At 40.0% G+C, this 24455-nt stretch overlaps 1 protein-coding gene across 1 annotated transcript in view; it reads right to left on the bottom strand.

Moving 5' to 3' along the window:
- LOC136863662 (FYVE, RhoGEF and PH domain-containing protein 6) overlaps nt 1–24455 on the bottom strand; it is a 204628-nt gene that overhangs the window by 109874 nt on the left and 70299 nt on the right. The window contains exon 4 of the mRNA XM_067140027.2: nt 7398–7539. Within this exon, the coding sequence (XP_066996128.2) occupies nt 7398–7539 (142 nt within the window). The remainder of the gene's footprint in view (nt 1–7397; nt 7540–24455) is intronic.

The following is a 24455-nucleotide window of genomic DNA, read 5'->3' as shown; positions in this document are numbered from 1 at the left end:
GCCAGATTTCAAGGCAGCCACAGAACAGACGCAGCAATTGGCACCCTTAGCGTGTCAGGTTATTTACTGCCGCCCAAACTCAATGTAGACTCGGCAGCTGCGCGCTTTACTCCATCCCACAGCAGATAAACCTTGACATATATATATTTGCCCTCAACCAAGTATTTAGATCTTATTTTACTGTTTACCTTTGATGTTTGAATTGGTTGAAGACTGGGAAACAAAACCCTTGCTGATAGCCTCCGAATATAATAATAATAAGTTATTTGTTTTACGTCCCACTAACTACTTTTTAAGGTCTTCGGAGACGCCGAGGTGCCGGAATTTAGTCCCGCAGGAGTTCTTTAACGTGCCAGTAAATCTACGGACACGGGGCTGTCGTATTTGAGCACCTTCAAATACCACCGGACTGAGCCAGGATCGAACCTGCCAAGTTGGGGTTAGAAGGCCAGCGCCTTAACCATCTGAGCCACTCAGCCCGGCAACCGAATATAATAGGTCTGTAGCAGAATGAATGAATGAATGGCCGACAAGACTTAATAACAGACCTCTATGTCAGCTTAGAAACATAAAAAACACCAAATATGAGTAAAATACCATGATAATGAATTAACACCTGTTCCCTTTATATTCATCACCGTTCAACAATTTTCCAACAATGAATAATCACAACATGGAATTAAAAATAAAACAATGTTCAAATACAACAAAAACAACACAAAAACTTGTGTAGAAATATATTCCATTGAAATAAACTAAGCTAATACCAAAAACTTATAACAGAAAATAAAGCTACTTTGCTGCTCAACTTAAACCTCACAGGATATTATTTCTTCAATGATGTTCCAACTCTCTTTCCTCCTAAATGCTTATGTATGCAACACAAAATATGTAGTTCTCAAAATGTTGTCTGGATATGGTCTGACCAAGAACAGACAAGCATCAATCTCGAGTGCAAATACGTAAGGAAGATTTTGGTATGCTACAGTTTAAAACAAAGAACATTCCTCTACGATATGTATGCGAAGAGAAAGAGAGAGCAATTGAGGCTTTCACGGTTGGCATTACAAATCATGTCAGTGTTTTCCAGGCTTGTAGGCCATGGTCTAGGAGCATGTGATGGTCCCAGCGTTTCATCAAAGGCTGCGCTTGGCATTATCAAGGGCTCCAACTGACTTCGATAGCAGCGAAGCTCACAGTGGAATGGAGTGGTGAGGCAATTCCACCTCATTATATAGTGCAGGCTACAATGCGCTGCTTGCCTATTCGTTCATGATTTTGAAAGGGCAGTCACTGAATGGCCAATGATTGAAGCATTAAGGAGCCCGATGTATGTCAGTCTGCCTTGGCAGAGACAGGCAACTGCTCACCCGTTGCTTTTTCTGGTCTGCCGCGTCCATCATGTCCTCCAGGATTTAAGGCTTTCAGGACTAGAATCCACGCTTTGTTTACCCATTCAGACTCCCCTTTACGGTTGAAGCTGTTGATGTGCTTCCGGATTTTAATGGCTTCCCTTTGTGGCCGGGCGTGATAAGATACAGTGGTTGACAGTACTTTGGTGTTGATGTTGCTGTACTGTACGTCATGGCCTGCTAGCAGCAAGTGTTCAGCAACTGATGATCTGTCTACTTGTCCCAGCGAGCTATATCTGTTATTCTCCTTCAGTCGTGTGGCAATGCTGTGTTTTGTAGTGCCTATGTATACCTGGCCACATCTGCAGGGGATCTTGTAGACATCTGCTGTGGAAAGAAGATGGCACTTGTCTTTAGCAGATCTAAGTAGTTCCTGGATTTTCTTCATTGGCCTATATATAGTTTTTACCCCATGGGACTCCCATAGACTTCCTATTCTGTCAGTTGTCTTCCCAATATACAGCAGAAATGCTTTAGCTGTCAGACGCTCCTCTTCTTTCTCCAGTGTTGTTGGACGTCTGGGATGGACTGCCCTATGGATATCTTTATGGCTGTACCCGTTAGCGAGTAGGGCCATATTGAGGTGGTTAAGCTCCTCATTTAAGTGATAAGGTTGAAAACTTCTCCTTGCACGGTCAGCTAGCGTCTTAACCACTCCGTATTTTTGTCATAGGTGGTGGTTGGATGTCTTCTGAAGAGAGCAGTCAGTGTGGGTATGTTTGCAGTATACTGTATGTCCCAAGTTTAAATTCGAGTTCAAGCGATATCAGGAGAATCGTCCCGCACCTAAAACTACGCCTGCCTTGGATACCTCATGGACAATTGTCAACCTGACCAACCGTTGCCTGTTAAAGGCATAAACGTCTCTACAGGCTAAAGGAGAAATCTTTGCTGTTACCCCTCCCTCGATTCCCGTGGAGGAGATCGTAGCGAATATCAAAACTGCTATTTGCAATTTACCATGTGACCAGGCAGAAGAAATCCGCCACGAAGCCTCACGGATACTGAAAAAGGCATCAGCACTGAAGAACAACCTCACGGTTCAAGAAAGGAAGGCCTTTAAAAGTCTGAACATCGATGAGTGTACTCAATCTTCCCGCAGATAAAAGAAACGCCACTGTCATCATGGCTGCGAAGATCTCCCAGAGATTTTGGACCCAGCGACCTACCACAGACTACAGAAAGATCCAACCAATCAGATTCTTTGAAACACCAAAAGCCTCATTAAGGCTTCATCATTACCAGACAATGTGAAGAGGGAAATCTCCAAACGTGAAGCTCTACCTCCGAGACTATATGGCTTACCCAAGATTCACAAAGACAACTTACATCTATGGCCCATCATGAGTGCAATTGTATCACCGAACTACAATATTGCTAAACAACTGGCCACCTTGCTACAACTTTACTTTGTTGGCACACAGTCGTACGTCAGAGATTCAGGCCACTTCGTAGAAATGCTGAAGAGCACGTAGTCTCAATCTTCACTAACGTACCTGTAAAGGAGGCCCTGGGCTACATCGCTCTGATTTTTTCCGAGGACATTATCAACATGTTCAACCGATGTCTCACCACAAGCTATTTCCTGTAGAATGATAAATTCTATGAACAAATCGACGGTGTCACCATGGGCAGCCCTCTGAGTCTAGTGATCGCAAATTTATTTATGGAAATGTTTGAACAAACAGCACTCGTGACTGCACCACTGAAACCTAAGGTGTGGCTACCTTCGTAGATGACACATTTGTAATCTGGAGCCACAGACAGGAACAACTACAGCTGTTTCTACAGCATCTGAATAGTATTAACACCAACATTCAGTTCAGTATGGAGACAGAAAACGAAGGAAAACTCCCTTTCCTCGATGTTCTGGCAATGAAAACAGCCGATTTAAACTTGGGACACACAGTATACCGCAAGCCGACCCACACTGACAGCTATCTTCTGAAGACGTCCAACCACAACCCACGACAAAAATAAGGAGTGATTAAGGCGCTAGCTGATTGTGCAAGGAGAATTTGTCAACCTCAGCACTTAAACGAGAAGCTCAGTCACTTCACTATAGCCCTACTCGCTAACGGGTAAACTCATAGATACCCAGTGTGCACTCCATGCCAGACGTCCAACAACCAGTGAGAAAGAAGAGCAGCGGCTGGCAGCTAAAGCCTTTCTGCCGTATATTGGGAAGACAAATGACAGAATAGGGAGGCTACTGGAGTCTCATGGGGTAAAAACCATTTATAGGCCAACGAAGAAAATCCAGGAACTACTTAGGTCTGCTAGAGACAAGCACCATTCTCTTTCCACAACAGGTATCTACAAGATCCAGTGCAGCTGCGGCCGGGTATACACAGGCACTACTAAACACAGCATCGCCACACGACTGAAGGAGCATAACAGACATAGCCGGCTTGGGCAAGCAGACAGATCATCAGTCATTGAACATTCGCTGCTAGTAGCCCATGACATACAGTACAGCAACACCAAAGTACTGTCAACTAGTGTTGGGACTATCGAATGAAAACTACCGAATTATTCGATAGTCATCAACTACCGTTTACTTATAGTTATGAATTTAACTGGGTTCCGTATTGAAGTGGGATTACAGTAAATTAAAATTCTTTCAAGGTCCACCTATTCAATAGAAAGACAGATAATTGTATTGAATAGGTGGACCTTGAAAGAATTTTAATTTACTGTCGACTACCGTTACAACCGATTGTTTCCGTTTGCATTTGGTTCTTCATTCAGATCGGAAATTCCAATTGTTTCCACAAGATAGCGCTGAAATCGGCCTCCTCTTTTGTTATGGCGTGAAGTCAGAGTCATTTATTATAAATGAAAAGATATCTGACTCAAAGTTGTACAATGATCAAATGCAAATTTATTATTGTGCACTTTACCAATAGATAATCATGTTATAGTTTTTATAAATACTTTCCATATACTAATCATGAACCTCCAATGACTGAACATTAACCTTAAATGAATGGAATTATTTTTAAATTAATATATGCACTACTACTTGGTCCTAGGAAAATATGTTGTCTTTTCATTTAGTTTAGTTTGCTGTATTCACATTACTTTAATATGTGGGTCATTACAATAAGGTGTAAACCCAACCTTCATCTGAAATTACCTAACATTTGTTATTTTATGAACAGACAATCTTACATTCATTAACATGTAGTTAGGGGCACAAAAATGCATTTTATTTAAAATGAAACATAATGACCACAATTACTTTAATCGGGACATTTAATCTTATTTTATAGACCAACACATTTCAGTTTCCAATCACTTAACTCGAACATTGTGTAACGTTTGTTACTAGTCTCAATATTTCCACTTATATCACTACCAACAAAAGAAACACGCTATAAAAATCGGTATGATAATACAACAATCCACATTTCAGTAGTTACGAGCAAATGACTTATTACTAGTTACTAGTACTACCACAGTACAAAACGTGTATTATTACTACTTTATAACCGATTTCAAACCAAATGAAAACAATTGAATGTTTTCATTCAATAGTCACGCTTCACAATCGGTGGTCTACCGATAGTTTAAAACATTTTATATTCCCATCACTACTGTCAACCACTGTATCTTATCACGCCCGGCTACAAAGAGAACCCATTAAAATTATGAAGCACACGAACAGCTTCAACCGTAAGGAGGAATCGGAACAGGTATACAAAGCCTGGTTTCCAGTCCTGAAAGCCTTAAATCCTGGAGGAAACGATGGCCGCAGCAGACCAGTAAAAGAAATGGGTGATCAGTTGCCTGTTTCCGCCAAGGCAGGTCGATGTACATTGGGCTCATAAGTTATGAATTATGGTCCGTACTGACAATTGATCACTATCAAAGGGTAGAGAAATGTCCACCTATTCATTACCATTAGATTAATATTATATCTTATATAACTGGTACAAGTTTCCACCTTGCTACAAAAGGTCATCTTCAGCCATAATCATAATAATAATAATAATGTTATTTGTTTTACGTCCCACTAACTACTTTTTAAGGTCTTCGGAGACGCCGAGGTGCTGGAATTTAGTCCCGCAGGAGTTCTTTAACGTGCCAGTAAATCTACCGACACGGGGCTGTCGTATTTGAGCACCTTCAAATACCACCGGACTGAGCCAGGATCGAACCTGCCAAGTTGGGGTTAGAAGGCCAGCGCCTTAACCGTCTGAGCCACTCAGCCCGGCAGCCATAATCAAATTGGAAATACATGCATACATATAACTACCAATAAAAATTACAAATTGGTATGTCTTAAGTAAAATTTAAAACAGTAATGAAATGTCAGACTACACATTTAAAATTGAAACTAAAATAACACATTAAAACTGTTGTGACTGGTGTTGGACTATGCCAATGTCCTTTTAACTACCAAGTATTCTTGCATCTTGAACTGATCCTGGAGCTGATAATCATTGTCTGTATAGTGGACCCATTATGCTTTGTTGAATAGAATATATATGAGTAACAGTTTATAAATAGCTTTGAAGAGGACATTCACAACTTGAATAAGTGGCCTTTCCATATGATTTAATGATCTATTGTTTTAATTCAGTGTGAAGTGAATGTCCCCTTGTTCCTCGTAATTTATGTGCACTCAGCACGGACACAAAAAGAAAGGAAGGTGCCAGATGGATTTTCTTCATTGGCCTATATATGGTCAGTGTGTGTCGGGAAGCTGTTGGGGACCGCTGGCAAGGCATTCTCTGTTCATGACAGCGACGGAGTGCACTACTGCGTGGAGTACACATGCCACAACGGGAAATCGGTGGTCTCGGAGGGGTTCCTTCAACTTCAGAAACAGGTCAAAGTCACAAGGACTCATGCCTGATGAGTACAAAGGGTGTTCCAAGACATTCCAATGCCACAGTGCAATAAGAGCTTGACATTGGTTGTGACATGTACACATGCGCTGTCACGGAACATGATAGGGCGATCATCCCGCAGTAAACATAAACATTTGCACTGCATAACTGGACGTAGATGTTGCTCCAGAAATCAGCAATAGTAGTCACTGTAGACGGTTTGTCCCTCAGGCACAGCATGCGTAAGAATAATACCCTCGTAGTCGTATGACACAAGCAGCACAGGCTTCACCCGACTGGGTTCCTGTCGAAATTTCTGTGGACATGGCGAACCTGGGTGACGCCATTCATTCGATTGACACTTTAATTCAGAATCATAGGCTCGTGCCCACGTCTCATCAATAGCAACAATACTCTGCAGAAATGAGTCTCCGTTGCGGTATTTGTCCAATGCATACCGGTGCCATTTCTGTACATCAGTGAATTGATGTGGAAACCAACAGGACACAATTCTCCTCACCTTAAGACATTTTGTCAGTATATGCCTCACTGTGTGATGACCGAGTCCAACCTCTACGGATAATTCCCATACAGTCCATCAATGGTCTACGGAAACGAGACCACTCACAATGTCAATCTGATCTTGAGAAATGGATGGCCGACCTGCGCAGTGCAAATCGGCAGTCTCATTCCAACCTTCATGAAACGCCTTGACCCATTATCCAACTGTCCTATACGGTAATGTACTCTCACCACAGGCTTCGCACAATCCTCAATAACATTCTTATGCATTTTTGCCACGGGAAACCTTGATTTTAATCCACGAATACTGATCACCTTTTGAAAACATGCTTTAGAGTGGTGAAATTGACACTCTTCACTTCAACGCCACACAGCAACAACACTCCCAACTGGATGACCCTCAAATGCACACTAAACATCGAGAAGAGCACCACCTCACCACTCCCACATCCTATTTGTGCATGCCCGATCTCCAGCGAGTGTCTGAACTACATTCCCACTACTTCACTTACAGCTGTCATACCAATTCACTAACTGAATATTGCCCCAAACACAAATAAAATACAATAATTTGTGGCTTAAAAACTGAATAAGACACCAGAGACAAAGTAAATCAATTTCTTACCTCTCTACCGAGTTGAAACTCAGTTGAACCATCAGTCCTCTTCACATTACATCTTTGGTTCTGAAATGACAACTGACGAGAAATATGGTCATTAATAGCTTTCTGTAGAGTATCCACCCATTCTTGTCGCTCATCTAGTGACCTAGAAGGCACACAGAAAGGCAGTGTATGGTTACTCCAGCCGGAATTGATAAGAACAAGAGATTACTTATAGTACTGCAACTAAAATTACTACAGAAATTAATCACATTAATAACAGAAATACCGTATTTAGTAATGTACATCACGCCATCGCTTATGTCATGCACCCTAACTTTTTTTATGGAATAAAAGGAGAAAAATAATGTGCGCAGTATATCTTGGGGTCAATATAAATGCGACAAAAATACACACTGTGGCATATACGCTCGCGCACAGTTCAAAGTCTAGAAGTCTCCCTTTGTTGGAAGAAAGGTAAGCAGATATTATTAGTATTGTGTCAGGCTCCATGGCTAAATGGTTAGCGTGCTGGCCTTTGGTCACAGGGGCCCCGGGTTTGATCCCGGCAGGGTCGAGAATTTTAACCATCATTGGTTCATTTTACTGGCACGGGGTCTGGGTGTTCGTGTCGTCTTCATCATCATTTCATCCTCATCACGACGCGCAGGTCGCCTACGGACGTGAAGACCTGCACCTGGCGAGCCGAACATGTCCTCGGACACTCCAGGCACTAAAAGCCATAAGCCATTTCATTTCATTAGTATTGTATCATCTTTGGGTATTTCCTAGCCTAATGAAATAGATGGAATGTCACACTATAGGTAGAGCCCTGCACGGATGCGGATATCCGTGAAGTTAGTGTCTTGGCGGATACAAACTGTATGGCAGTGCGGATAATTTTGCTGATAACTTATAAATAATGATGTTTATTGATTTTCACCCAGGTATCCTATTGTTCTTGCTTGCGGTTAAGCGACCCTTGACATTGGTATGAGAGAACGGTGATATATAAAGAGCCTTGAGACCATAAAGCAGAAAATTTGATCTAAGCCTAACTGGCTCCTGCCCGCAATTAACGGAAGGAAGCAACGAAGATCAATACATAGGTAGTTGTCGCAAGAGAAAACCCCTAATAAACCTGTGACTGTAGAGGTCCTGATGTCAGGTATCAGGCCTATTGTATTATGTTAGCAGATCTATCCATTTCAATACCTTGGGTGTATTATACTGTACTTAAATTTTTACAATATCCGCGGATAACCATTTTGCAGATGCGGATAACCATTCTTGGATGCGGATGAAGGAAGTCCAGATGCGGAGCGGATGCGGATATTATTTTGTATAACCGCGCAGGGCTCTAACAATAGGACTGTCTGCATTTTCAGTACAACACTGTAAGAGCTTTAGTGTGTTTGGCGAGAAGAGGGAAACTTTTTACTCTCCTTTTCAAACACTTGTCACGTTATGGAGAGGGGAAAGGGAGCAGAAACTCCAAATTTGGTAAACGTTAACACGACTTGAATGTTCTTAGGTCAGCATAAAGTAGTTTTGAAGGAAGCAATTAGAACAGCCCAGGACACAAGTCAGGTGGGGCAGGGATATGTTACACTTCTTGTAGCTGCAAAAGTATCGTAAAGGTCATTCATCCTCAATTCCCACTCCTAAATTGCCTTAAACTTTAGGTGGGGAGAATCTCTCTACTCGTTAAACACACTAAAGACATAATATCAAGTGCAGTGTATTTTTGTCCTATTTTGTGATAATTTTTTATTTTTCAGCATAAACCTTGTTGGTAAGTTATAAAACAAATTCAAGTTTTATAGCTGGTGAGTTATAAAAAGCATTCAAGTTTTAAACTTGGAGTGAACAAATTCACTGAGAAACACGGCAATCACACCATGATTAAATATTAAATAATGTGCTAGGGCAAGCATCGTCAATCGAGATCGAAATGCCTTCGGTGCCAGTTTGCTCCCCACTCTCAGGGAAGGAGAGCAGCTTAGCGAGCAAGTAGGGGAAGTGCATGACATAGTACGTACTGCAGGTCAGTGGCACAAAGGTATAGCACATCTTTCTGGACAGGTTAGATTGCGACACGATACGCATGAACTCACGAGAGGTGACACTAGTGTGCTTCCGTCTTTATCCTCACACCACACAACGTTCAACTCTAGTTGGTTACTGTTGAATTTACAATGGAAGAGATTTCAGCACAGCACAGGCCATCAATGCCAACAATTTTCAAACCTTCTTGGGAAGGAGAGTATTTAATAGTTCAAGAAAATAACACAGCAAAATGTGTAATATGTAATAAAATATGGAATCACATATTTTTTTAAACATTAGAAGAATATAAAGAGGTTTTAATGTCACTATGAGAGTAGGTTTCACGACCAGGTGTTCGGTATTCCCTTCTCAGTGGGTGTGCAAACTGTTAAACCAGAACTGCAGCTAGAACTGATAGACTTACAGTGCGATACTCAAATGAAAGATAGGTTTGCAAACACCAAACAGTGTGACTGAATTTTATGTTTGTTTTCCATGGGAGAGATTTCACAGAGTGTACACATTTAATGCTCATATTAAAAGTATATTCGGATCAACTTATTTATGTGAACATATGTTTTCATTAATGAAGATTTGTAAATCTAGACACAGATGTAGGCTCACCGATGAAAGCTTGAAATGTGTTTTGAGACTTGCCAGTACGCAAACGATAGTACCAAACATCGCCGCACTACTATCTAAACGAGCCCAAAGGTCCCATGAAGGAGTACACCACTCATATGTTTCAGTTCGTGTTTAATTTGTTGTCATAGTCATAAATGCCAAACAAATATTGAATAAGATTGCAATGAATATGTACAAAATTGTATTTTCTTTCGGTAAATGTTTGTGTCCCAAAGCTTCAGTTAATCGTGAAAATGTATTTATTCAGGAAATATTGCACACTGCTGTATATTTCCTTTGTCTTGTATAATTCTCTTGTCCTGTTATACTCCGTAATCTGAGTCCTTTCGTCTCATATGATTCATGCTGCAAATTATTATTATTATTATTATTATTATTATTATTATTATTATTATTATTATTTTTATTATTATTATAAAAGCTATTGTTCTTATGGTAACATTTCCGAGCGGCAACTACAGTACAATCACGGTATGCAACTCGCCTGTCCGCTGATCTCTTGTCACGGTGACCAACAGCCGTCCCAAGCGGAGCAAGTTAGAGCAACTATGTGATGACGTCTGTGATAGGGAATGTAATAATAAGTAATATATGTGCTAGGGAATGTAATGATAAGTAATATATGACATGGTGTTTTATTACTTTTAAAATGTATCTTAGTTTTAATTAAGTTCTATTTCCTAATTCCTCACATATAACTTGCACCTTAATTTTTAGGAAAAAAAAAAAACATTGCGAGATATATGCAAATAAATATGGTAATATCTAGGTGTACCACTGGACCAGATACTGTGTTGTCAGGTCATCAGTCCATAGACTGGTTTGATGCAGCTTTCCAAGTTACCCTAACCTGTGCTAACCTCTTCATGTCTATGCAACTACTACATGAACTCAAATTTGTTTGTCATATGCATACCTTGGTCTCGTATAAAAATATTGGACAAAAAGATGCCGGACACTGAATATGAAGTTCAGAAAAATGTATTTAATTCAGTAGTTAAAACGAAGTTATTGCATGGAGCAGAAATAATGGAGAGTAGATGACGGAATTGTAACATTAGATATAGTTGTAAGTAAATTTGCCAAAATAATAATGGGGCTGCCAAGCTGTACTGCAAATAGTGGAGTGAGAAAGATGTGTGAAGGGATGAGTATACGGGCAGATATTTTTAAATGAATAATTAAATACTGGTTGAGGCTAAAGATGAGGGCAGGGGGTGAAATTCAAAAGACAGCATACCAGCACCAAATGAAACATCAAAATGAGGGTTACTGAGTGGATGGAGTGAAGAAACTGCTGGAGGACATAGGAATGGGATACTACTGGGAAAGAAATTTATCAAGGAATGATGTGGGATCGTGTAAAACAGTGGTTCATAGAGTGAAAGACATTGAAAGACAAAAAATAAGGACAGAATGTAATAGCAAGAGAACACTGGTTGAATTTTGTAAAAATAAGTGAAAATATGACAGTAAGGACTAAAATGTTAACAAAAAGAAAAATGAGAGGGATAATTTGGTGGCTGATGGGAATATATAAGAATAAAGATCAAAGACCAAAAAAGTGAGGAAAATCTTTGCATTTTATGCAATAAAGACATGGAAGTGGCTCACTTACTAAAAGACTATAAGGAAACAAAAAAGATAAGAGAAATATACAGATGGAAAGGAGATAAGTAAAATCAAAAATGAACCTGAACTTTGCACTATTGCTAAGTTACTAAACAGAGAATGGAAAGCACCAGGAAAAACAGCAAAACTATGTAATATAATAAGAGGAATGTGGGGAAAGAAATTAAAAGGTGATGAAAACAGAGAGAATTCATGTAGTAGTAAGAACATGTATGTGGGTGTATCCTAGACTCTATAACGTTAAAGTCTAGGCAGTACCTCAAATGTTAAGTTTATATAATGCATTGTAGCAGTAAATTATAGTGTAAACATATGTTGGGACAGTTTTCCTTTTAGTTGGAAGAAGTTTGGTATTATTTTATTACTAACAAAACTAAATGCATATGATTGCGATGACTGCTGTGGGCAGATATTCTCTCCGCCAGTTGGTGGCCATCCGTGACTGGGGAGGGGATTATATATGTTTGCTGTCTTCGTCCATTCATGTGTGGTAGGAATGTAAGAATGGTTGTAACAATGCTGTAAGTTTTTTAAAAAATATTGTATATTGTAAAAAGGAACTAACTGCATGTATTATATCAGATTACAATTAATGAATACTCTCGTCCCAGTTGGTGGTCATCCGTGACTGTGAGAGAAGATTATTCTATTCATTCATTCATTCATTCATTCATACCTTGATCTATGCCTACTATTCTTACTGCCTACACTTCCTTTAAAAAACTGAACGAGCTGTGGGGTCTTAAGATGTGTCTTGTCATTCTAACACTTCTCCTGGTCAAATTTTGCCAAACCTTTTCCCTCTCACTATTATGATTTAGTAACCCTTCATCCACGATTCGATCTATCAAACTCATCTTCAGCATTCTTCAGTAATATCACATTTCAAAAGCTTCTAATCTCTTTCTTTCTGAGCTAGTTATTGTCCATGTTTCACGCTCATACAGTGCCATGCTCCAGAAAAAATTCAAAAAAACATCTTTCTAACTTCTATGTCAGTGTTGGAAGTGAGCTTTTTTTTTTTTTTTAATTAAGAAAGGCCTTCCTTGCTTATGTAATCCTTACTTTCTGCCATCATTAATTACTTTACTACCCAAGTAACTACTTCCTTTATGACTTTATTTTCTAATCTAATATTTCCTGCATCACCTGACTTTGTTCGACTGCACTCCATCGCTTTTGTTTTGGATTTATTTATTTTTCAGCTTATACTTCTTCTCCAAGACTGTGTCCATACCATTCAGCAATTTCTCCAGATCTTTTGCAGACACAGATAAATTAACAGTATCATCAGCAAAGCTAAAAGAGTTTTGATTTCCTCTCCTTGGATTGCGATTCCCTTTCCAAATTCCCCTTTGATTACCTTTACTGTTCTATATAACCATTCAAAAGGAAAGGGAACAAATTGTAGCCTTACATCACTTCTTTATGGATTGATGTTTCTTTTGCATAGCCCACGATTCTTATCACTCCAGACTGATTTTAGTACAGATTGTAGATAATACTTCTTTCTCGATATCTGATCCTGATCACCTTCAAAATCTTAAACAGTTTGGTCCAATCAACATTATCAAATGCCACTTCTAGATCTGGAAATGACATGTACGTGGGCTTATCCTTCTTATTTTGATCATCTAAGATCAGACAAAGTCAAGATTGCTTCACGTGTTCCTAAATATCTTCTGCAGCCAAAGTGGTGATCTCCCAACTCAGCTTCAATATGTCTTTTCACTCTGTAAATAATGCATGTTAAAATTTTGAAAGCATGAGATACTAAACTAATGGTGCGGTACTTTTCACATTTGAGGAGCATCGTTTCAAAAACGCAATTTATCCACAAATAACTTTTCATCAAGCAAAAAAAAAAAAAATTGCACCCAAACTAGCTGACATTAAAAAAACCGACAACATAGTGAGCCATTTCCCCATTTCATTTAGGTCCAGAGATATCGCCCGCCAACAGTTGGAAACTAGATATAAGAAATTAATCGAGCAGCACGGAATAATATTGATGGCTCCAAGTATTATTGTAACTTCAAATAGTCATATGTACAGGAAAAGCTAAATAAGTTTAAATGAACACTGTAAATCCAATGTTATGACAATTATATTCAAACAGCCTATAAGCATTCACTCTAATCATTTTTAAAAATGGACTTTGCAGACTTAAAAAGTATTTCTCTGGAAATATGTCCAAATATTTAGATCATAAGTAGCGCTATACTGGTTTCCCATTTCTCTTTATGATGATAAAATTGCCAGATGATGACATCCACTTGTTACAAAAATATTCACATTCACCAGTACTTGATCCATCAGCAAACTATGATAAAAGTGACAAGCAGTTGGAATGCATTTGCTATTACATAGGACAACAGATCCTTCAACTTCTATTTGTTGATCGGCAGGAACCCATGATGTGCCTGTTCAAGAATGTCACAGGATGATGTAAAACAGCTTCTGGACAAAAGTACACTTTGCTTCTTCCTGTTAAGTGTACTGAAGTGCACTTCGTACAGTCACCCTTCTACGACGTCACAAATTTTCCGTACTTTACTTCACCCCATTTTTTTTTTCTAGTGGCTTTACGTTGCACCGATACAGATAGGTCTTATGGCGACGATGAGATAGGAAAGGACTAGCAGTTGGAAGGATGCAACCATGGCCTTAATTAAGGTAGCCCCAGCATTTGCCTGGTGTGAAAATGGGAAACCACAGAAAACCATCTTCAGGGCTGCACCTTATTTTTAATGGTGTCAAACATTCAGTTTTACTTCTGCACCACGTTCTTCAAGTTGAATATTAACTTGAACTGTGGATGGCTTGCCAGTGGCCTTACTCATCCTTAGTAACGTGACCCACTGATCCAGAACATGTGCAGTTTGGTGGTGGTGGTGGTGGCGGCGGCGACCCCTTATTCTTCTTCTTCTTCTTCTTCTTCGTCTTCTTCTTCTTCTTCTTCTTCTTCTTCTTTTCAATTAGGGCATGCAAGCAATTCCCTTTATTCTGGGAGTGTCCCGTTCTAGAAAGCAATGTGTGATTGAAATACCAAACTTTTTGCAAGCAACGATGAACAGAGAAAATAGGAATCTGGTCCTGTTTTGTCCTCTGCAGCTATTCGAGCAGAGTTTGAATATCTTGCCACCTTTGCCAGCTTGCATCTGTAGGAAAAGATAAAGGCAGGTGGCTGTTTCATTTGGACCACGTTCAGCAAAGGCCTTATGACAAACATAGCACTGGCCTTCCTTGTTTCCGATGTTACAGATTGTCAAATTGTAGGTGGAATATTTTTCTTTGTAGTATATAGGCTCACATTATACTGTGGAGTAGCTACGTCTTTCTGCATATCGAAACATGCGCTGATATTGGACTTGCCATATTTCTTTGAATCCAAGCAGATCCCCACTTTTTACTTCAAAAAATTTAGTCACGCTTAAAAAATGCCTTGCGATGTCATCATTTTATTTATAATAAATTTCAAATTTAATCTGAGAAAAACTAAACACACACACATGGCCTCATGCCAAACATAGCACTGGCTTTCCGTGTTTCCGATATTACAGACTGTGAAATTGTAGGTGGAATATTTTTGTTTGTTGTATATAGGCTGTTCTCGCCATAGGTAGGTACACCTTACCTACTACCCCAATCATTTTCATTAGAGGTACTTGATACAGCCTTTGAAAGTTCAGGGAATTCCTCTTCGCGAGCCTGCATATTTCTCTACCAAGAATGCTTTCTCCTTTCCAGAAGAACCAGCATAAAGTGTACATTTCACACCTATCCTTTTTTGTCTGAAAAAAATGGCATATATGATACTTGGTTGAATATATCAGTCTATTGCCTTAATGTGGAAGGATTCATACAGGCATATATACATTCCTTGATCCACGTTTGGTACAATCTGTACATCTTTACAATGCTGAAGACCTGTACTACGACAGGCAGATAAATGTCCAGTCTACATTTATGTGGCAGTTTCCCTAGGCAGGTGCATTTTTAGTATCTTACTACATTCAAAACAAAAAAAATACCACCAGGTATAACTACTTGTGGACTTAAGACCTACCATAACACACAACACTGGTACAGTGAGAGGGTACCAACAAAAACACAAAATCACGCACACAAAGTTAAGCAACATCGTGCTACGACTTTCATTTATGTGCAGTCTGGGAGAATATTCTCTACTTTTTTTTATTTTAATTTTTTTTACAAATGGCTTTATGTCACACCGACAGAGATAGGCCTTATGGCGACAATGGGATAGGAAAGGCCTAGGAGTGGGAAGAAGGTGGCCGTGGCCTTAATTAAGATACACATTTGCGTGGTGTGAAAATCGGAAACCACGGAAAACATTTTCAGGGCTGCCAACAGTGGGGTCCGGAACCCACTATCTCCTGGATGCAAGCTCACAGCCAACCCGCCCCGTATTCTCTAGTTTAGCTATGCCAAAGTTGGAGAGGCAGTTAACGCTGTTATCTGGAATTTTGCTCCTATCTGGGATGCTGCCGTAAGTATCAAGATGGCTGCACATCGTGCTGAATCTACATCTGCATGATGATATATGAAAAAATTTGTTAAAATGTAATCTATGTATACAGAATGTTAGGGGTATACGTGCAGATATTCAGCTAGTCAGCAAAGAAAAATATATCTCACAATATATGCTATGTACTTTTTAACTTGTCCTAATAGTTTCCCCTTAACTGAGCCCAATATTTCAGGGCCTAATGTGTTTCGAACGGTCGTAGCAGGAGAAGCCGGTTATGTCATTCTGTCCACACGTAGTGGTAGTACAGTAGCAAAGTATAGGGCTTTGTAGAACCTGTTTCTTATCGCAGGCCAACATGTTGTTGTGCACTTCCCTTAACCTCCTCAGTCCATATGTAGCATATGCTCTACATGTGGTTTTCTTTACTTATAATAATACAAAACAATTTAAAGCAAAAATAATAATGGTAGGAAAGTCAACTCTGAGTCCTGATGTAGCAAATATGCTACACGTCATAAAACAACTTAGTGAAACATACTACATTCTTTGAAAAATTTTTAAAATTTATTTGAGAAAACAATAATCCATCGAGTGCAAAAACAAGCTCGGGACTGAAGAGGCTAAAGGCTTGGCACGTAGGAGAGGTTGACTCACGAGCCAGGCCACTTTCTGTACTCGAAAACTGGTCTAGGGTATTCAGTGCGAAAAGTGCACAGAATCCTTACAGTGACGTCAAAGATCTGTACCAGCACATACATGCGAATCATGTGCTGTGTAGCTGTGTGTGATTTATAAGACGCCAATGGCATTAATCAGTGATCCAAACTGACAAAATGAAAGGAAATAGTTAATGAGTAAATGAAAAATTGGCACAACATTTCTGTGCTGTTACTGCGATAGTCTACTTTGAATTTCTGACAATAAACAATGTGAGTTGTCTATGCTTATTCATAAAATTTTCAGGTCAATGAAAGGACAGGAGACACTGAAAGAAAAGTCCGAATCGTTGGCCGAATGGTCAGTGTACTGGCCTTCAGTTCAGAGGGTCCCGGGTTCGAATCCCGGCCAGGTCGGGGATTTTAACCTTCATTGGTTAATTCCAATGGCCCAGGGTCTGGGTGTTTGTGCTGTCCCCAACATCCCTGCAACTCACACATAACACTATCTTCCACCACAATAACACGTAGTCACCTACACATGGCAGATGCCGCCCAAACTCATCGGAGGGTCTGCCTTACAAGGGCTGCAATCGGCTAGAAATAGCCACGCGAAATTATTATTATTATTATTATTATTATTATTATTATTATTATTATTATTATTATTATTATTATTATTATTACTGAAAGAATAGGGCTATAAGTATTCAGTGAAATTGTTATTGAGACAAATTTCAACCATAGTTGCATCCATGCATGAACATTGCTTGAAGGAAAAATAGCTACTGTGGAATTGCCGCCGGGTATTTGTAATAGAAGGCTTCTTCTTCTTAAACAGTTTACCCTCCAGGGTTTGTTTTCCCTCAGACTCAGCAAGGGACCTCACCTCTACTGCCTCAAGGGCAGGGTCCTGAGCGTGAGACATTGAGTCGGGGGAGAAAATTGGAGAGAATGACCAGTACCTCGCCCAGGCGGCCTCACCTGCTATGCTGAACAGGGGCCTTGCATGGGGATGGAACGATTGGAAATGGTAGACAAGGAAGAGGGAAGGAAGCGGCCGTGGCCTTAAGTTAGGTTCCATCCTGGCATTTGCCTGGAGGAGAAGTGGGAAACCACAGAAAACCACTTCCAGGATGGCTGAGGTGGAAATCAAACCCACCTCTGCTCATTTGACCTCCCGAGGCTGATTGAACCCCGTTCCAGCCCTCGTACCACTTCTCGAATTTTGCGGCAGAGCCGGAATCGAACCTGGACCTCCGGGGGGTGGCAGCTAATCACACTTACCACTACACCACAAAGGCAGACAGAAGGCTTATTACTGGACAATAAGTGCCGATAGGTAAAATGGTGACTGTAATTCACCCGTTTAATTAGAACTTCCGTAATAATAATGTTACTACTGATAAAAATAATATAATAATAATAATAATAATAATAATAATAATAATAATAATAATGTCTTTACGTCCCACTAACTAATTTTCACGGTTTTCGGAGACGCTGAGGTGCCAGAATTTTTTACCACAGTATTTCTTTAATGCAAGTAAATCTACAGACACGAGACTGGCGTATTTGAGCACCTTCAAATACCACCGAACTGAGCCACCATCGAACCTGCAAAGGTGGGATCAGAAGACCAGCGCACTATCGTCTGAACCACTCAGACCGGCATTAGTGCTTAGAGTAAAGTTGGTCGTGCAGTTAGGGGAGCGCAGCTGTGAGCTTGCATTCTGGAGATAGTGGGTTTGCACTCCATTGTCGGCAACCGGGGGGATGGTGTTCCATGGTTTCCCATTTTCACACCAGGAACATGCTGGGACTGTACCTTTATTAAGGCCTCAAACGCTTCCTTCCCACTTATATCCCTTTTCCTTCACTTCGTCGCTGTAAGAACTATTTGTGTCGGGCGAAGTAATTATCAGTAATTTCAGAGACATGTCCACAATTAGAAGATAAATAATAATTAGGAACTGTTGACAGTTCACTACTTTCTTTAGTGTTTTCTGACAGATTATGAGCTACGAAGTATGGGGGGCGAAAAACTTTTATTTTCATAATAGTTAGTAATAATAGACTAACACAGTTATAATAATAATCATAATAATAATAATAATAATAATAATAATAATAATAATAATAATAATAATATTGCTAGTGGATTTACGTCGCACCGACACAGATAGGTCTTATGGCGACGATGGGATAGGAAAGGCCTAGGAGTTGGAAGGAAGTGGCCGTAGCCTTAACTTAAGGTACAGCCCCGATCCGAAGCGGGCGTATTTGAGCGCCTTCAAATACCACGGGAGTGAGCCAGGATCGTGCCTGCCAAGTTCATGAAACCAGTGCTTGAACCGTCTGAGCCACTCATCCTGTCAACGTTTATTTTGATACGTTTAATAGGCTCTGCAAAAGCAGCAGTAAGCTAGAATGCTTTAATTTACCATTAAATGTTCTTTTCGTTTGGAAGCACGAAAGGAAGGTACATTTAATTTATTTATTTTTATAACATGTCCCTTATTGGAATGAAGCAAAACGTTCGATGTGCTTTGACAATTCAATTCTGATACTACTTACTTGGAAATCCTATCTCACGCACTCTTTCGTTGACGTAAGAAACTTTATTTACGTAAACGTCAACACGCTTTTGCCTAGCAGACTAACCGGACATCCTATAGGTTTTGTGTTTGAGCTATGTTGTGCATTATAACTATTACAAAATGAAGAAATGAAGTCCGGGGTGTTTCTGCATATGGCATGTTGGTCTCCCAAAAATCCATGATAATGAAATCACACTGTGGGAGAATATTCAATGTAGGCAGTTCGACAAAGGCACTAGACGTATCGCATGCCGGTTCGGTTGTCTGCTGTTCCTAGCGACGGGGATATGGTTGGACGGGTTCCACCACCTTCATAAAACCGGACTAGAGATATGAGCTGCCTGCCTGACCTTCACCTGAATAACAGATGTCAGAGAGACGAATTATCGTCCGTACTAGTACGTGAGTTACTTCGTAGTTGTTGTAGTAGTAGTATTTTAATAATGTCAGTGTACGAAAACCATGAATACCATGATATGCTGCTAGTGTATCGTGCGGCAGAACAGAATAAGGGTCGCGCTCCATTAATATATCAGGAAAGGCTTCCCAAAAGACAGGTGCCAAATCCAGCAACGATACTTGACGTAGGCTACTGCAGCGTTCGTGGTACAGGCTGTGTTACATCACGCTATGAAAAGTCTGGGCCTGAACGGCCACGTGTAATCTTAGACGTGGAAGAAGACATCCTGGCAATGGTATACGATGATCCCGGGCACCGTACAGGTAGTATAACACGTGCCGATGGTATGCCAACTTGGACCATACGTAGGACACTGCATGAAGAGCGAATGCACCCTGACAACATTCAACGGGTGCAGTGTCTTTCACCAGCATTTTCCTGGTGCGAACATGGCAAACCACGGAAAACCCTCTTTAGGGCTGGCGACAGAGGGGTTCGAAACCACTATATCCCGAATACTGGATATTGGCCGAACTTTAGCGATTGCTGCTATCAAGCTCGGTGTTGATTTAAGAGTGGATTACTGCCGCTGGTTAATTGAACAAGCACGCAATCCAGAATTTCTGCCAAGTGTATTAGTGACACATGAGACAATCTTTACACAAGGAGTGTTTAATATTTACATAACTCACTCATGGGCTGCGGAACATCCCCTCTCAGTACACCAAGGCAACTTCAAGCACCGGCTGTCAATTAATATCTGGATGGATGCAGTGGGAGGTCAGTTAATTTGACCAATCATCTTTTAACCTCTTAACTGGGTATTATAGATGTCCTTGGTGTAACCTGCCCTGTGTATTTTTTCAGCAGATGGTTGTTACACGGTAGGATATTCAGAAAAGTTAGTTATATCACTAATATCATTCATCTGTGATACAAACAGTAAAATAAAGGCGTTTTACTTAATTCATTTTAATGTTAGAGAAATGCTGAACCATTTTTACATTAACTGCAAGGTCATTTACTTGTTTGGAATTTCCGAGTTTGGCCCATATTTTATAGCCGAAAGTTGAAACAAATAAAAGCAAGGGGTATTTATATATATCATATCATGCATATGACATTCTGAACCGTTTTTCATTAACTGCAAGGTCATTTACTTGGTTTACACAAATTTGAGTGTTTTGTTCATATATTACCACCTAAAATTAAAACAAATAAAAGAAAGTAATATTTACGAATTGCACATCATGCTAGTGACAATGTGAATGATTTTATATTAACTTCACGGTCCGTTACGTCATTTACCTCACTAGAACTGCAGTGATTTGTCTCAGAGATAATTTTCGGAAAGTAAGGGGTTGCGATACTTCCCCGTTTTGAGAAGTACATACTGTTTTCTGGCTTATGAACAATCCCCTGCAGCATTAGAAGTCCAGTTAGAGCTTTTACGTCAGTTGGATTTGTATCCACCCAATCTCTCACTAGTGACCGTGGTTTCAAGTTCGGACGGGCTTCTAAAACCTGTTCAGCATACACATTGGTCTGTTCGGCAATAAGTTGAAACATATCATCACCTATGAACCGTTCAAAATATTCCAACACATTGGATTCATCATCGAAGTCCACATTTACACCAAAAGCACCAGAAAATACAAAATTCTGACGTGAAACACTACGCGGCGGGAAAGGTTGAAACGTCCAGCACTTCGCCCTCATCCGATTCGTCATGTTGTTCTCCTTGTTCTTCATTCTCACTTTCTGAACCACTTTCACTATCGGACTCGCCTTCATTTGTATCAAACCACTGATCTTTAGATTTCTGAGAAGGTTAATCGTCAGAATCATTCTCTAAGTGTTGAATAATCTCGTCTTCTTCGAGCGTTTCAAACTTACGCTTTGAATTAGATGCTGCCATATTTGGCCTACTGCGGACAAGTAGCACAGCACAGTTGTAAAATAAAAACAAATAAGCTTCAAGAAACGTGACATGTTGTATTTGCTGTCATCGAGCGGGAAAAACCTCCATTCATAAGACAATATACACGACGCGGCGAAGTAGCTCTTCATACCCAGGAGATGTTCGCGGTAAAATACGAGTACGTACATATTCGTCATGCCCATTACCCTGTAACATACAGCGTACAAACATATACGTCATGCCCAGTTAAGAGGTTAATTAGCGTTATTTTGCTTAAGTCCCACTAACTATTTTTACCGTTTTCTGAGATGCTGAGGTGCCGAAATTTAATACCGGAGGAGTTCATTTATGTGCCAGTATTTCTACGACACGAGGCTGATGTATTTGTGCCCCATCAAATACCATCACACTGAGCCAAGATTGAACCTGCCAATCTGGAGGTTGGAAGGTCAGCGCCTCAACCGCCAAAGATACTCACACCAGTACGAATCACCTTACTTGCATAAATTTGATCGGTGTAGCATTCCTTATGGCAACGATGGGACAGGAAAGGGCTAGTATCGGGAAGGATGCGACCGTGGCCTTCAAGAAGTTACAGCCCCAGCATTTGCCTGGTGTGAACACGGCAAACCACGAAAAACCATCTGCAGGGCTGCCAACAGAGGGGTTTGAACCCGCCATATCCCACTCATGAGCTGTGGAACACCCCATTCAGTAGGACAAGGCAATTTCCAGCACCGGTTCTGAATTAGTATCTGGATGGGTGTAGTTGGAGGTCGGTTACATGGACTAATCATCTTTTTATTAATGTTATCTTGCTCCTGTACATACAGTACGTTACTGGAGCTTTCAGAGGACGCGTCGCTTCGACTAAGCTGAACCACGTGGATTTTACACGACGGTGCAGACATTTCCTCAACGGTGGACAGGACGATGTGGAACTATCAACTGGCCAACCAGATCTCCAGACCTTATTCAAATGGATTTTTATGTCTGGGGGACATGAAAAACAAAGTATATCGAACTCAAGTAACCACTTCAGATGACCTCCGTGAATGTATTTTTTAACCAGAAGAGGATATTTTGAACAACACTGGTGTCTTGGCTCAAATGCGTCGCAACTGGATTCGAAGAAGTGAAGCCTGCAGAGAAGCCCAGCGTGGTCACTGTGAACAATTGCTACAAGTTTCACTTTGGTATGTCAGATGTTAAGCCATTTCTGCAGCGCATTTACTTGGGAGTACAGTACAGAATCGATATAGCATTTTGAAAGGCGATAGTTCGATATTCTCATAAATCCGAGCAGGGAAATTGATGTATCCATAACAAAAATTTATAAATTGAGAGTTTCAGTGCGCGAGTGCCTTGTACGTGGCGAAAGCTGAACACAACAGATGGAAGACGTGCTTGTTAAAATGCTAGACAATGACCTTGAACTCAGTTCGGCAGTTGATCATTCCTGCCCTTCACATGGTTTGGATTCATTACGTGTGGTCGAGCAGTTTATATTTTGTTTTTTATTCACTATGAGTTAAAACAGAAGACACTTTGCGTTTATAAGTGCCGATGATCTAAAAACAGCAATCATCATCATCATCATCATCATCACCATCATCAACATTATCACATTTAAAAATTCAATAAAATGCTTGTTTTATATTCATCGCTACTGAAATAGGAACAATAAGTTAACATTTAACTGAAGAAGGTTGCCTAGAGCGTTTTTTTAATTTACAAAAGACAATATAAAATTTCTTTTAGTGTAAGGCAATCTGTATGTTTCTGTTTTCTAAACTGTTGTGTTGTAATGTTTAACATAGGTAAATTTTTCGTGTACACAGGCGTTTTTGTGTACGTTCATAAATCCATGCTTTTCTATTCACGACAGTCTTGTTACCGTCCACCTGAGATTACGGAGCCCCTACTGTATGTTAGTTCATTCTTTTCTAAAACAGAGTGTTACTATTACGACTGTAGTTCCTACGACCACGCCACTCATGTCTGTGTCACTAATGTGAGCCTTGTTCAGCTTTGTCCTTCTTGACTACGTGGCTCTCGTTACCATCTTCTTATTTTACTTCTTATTATTATTCTACTGAAACCTTATGTCTTAACAGATGTATTCCACCGGCATCATCTTAACACGCAGTACCATAATCTGCTGCGATCTTTTATTAGCACCGTCATAGTAAAATGTAGGATGTAGTTGTAGCGGAATCCACTAATATACGTTTGACATCTGTGAATTGTGTATAATTTGATAACTCATTTTGTACTCATGAAAGCGACCATCGGCCTGGCGTTCTGGTTAATAGCTACGTGTTTCCCACGTGTAACCTTGTTTAAGTTTCTCAGATTTGTTGATGTTTATGTTTGATGTTTATACACAAAACCTGTTTTGTCACACTTCGTCCTCTCATGCTAACCAGGTTACAACTGACTCATCCCCAAGAGCTGTACCTGGTTCTCGTCTTAAGCATAGTAATCTGTAGGTAAATACTGCAACCGATATTGCCTCACGTGACGTATATTTTATCTTGTTTCCTCCTAAAAAACGCATATTTTACTATTTTCTTCCACGTCTTTCAGCTCGTAATGATCTAATAATAATAATAATAATAATAATAATAATAATAATAATAATAATAATAATTGCTTTACGTCCCACTAACTGCTTTTATGGT

This window comes from Anabrus simplex, chromosome 2 (genome assembly GCF_040414725.1).
Source record: "Anabrus simplex isolate iqAnaSimp1 chromosome 2, ASM4041472v1, whole genome shotgun sequence".
Taxonomy (NCBI): Eukaryota; Metazoa; Arthropoda; class Insecta; order Orthoptera; family Tettigoniidae; genus Anabrus; species Anabrus simplex.
This window is presented reverse-complemented; position numbering and strand designations above follow the sequence as displayed.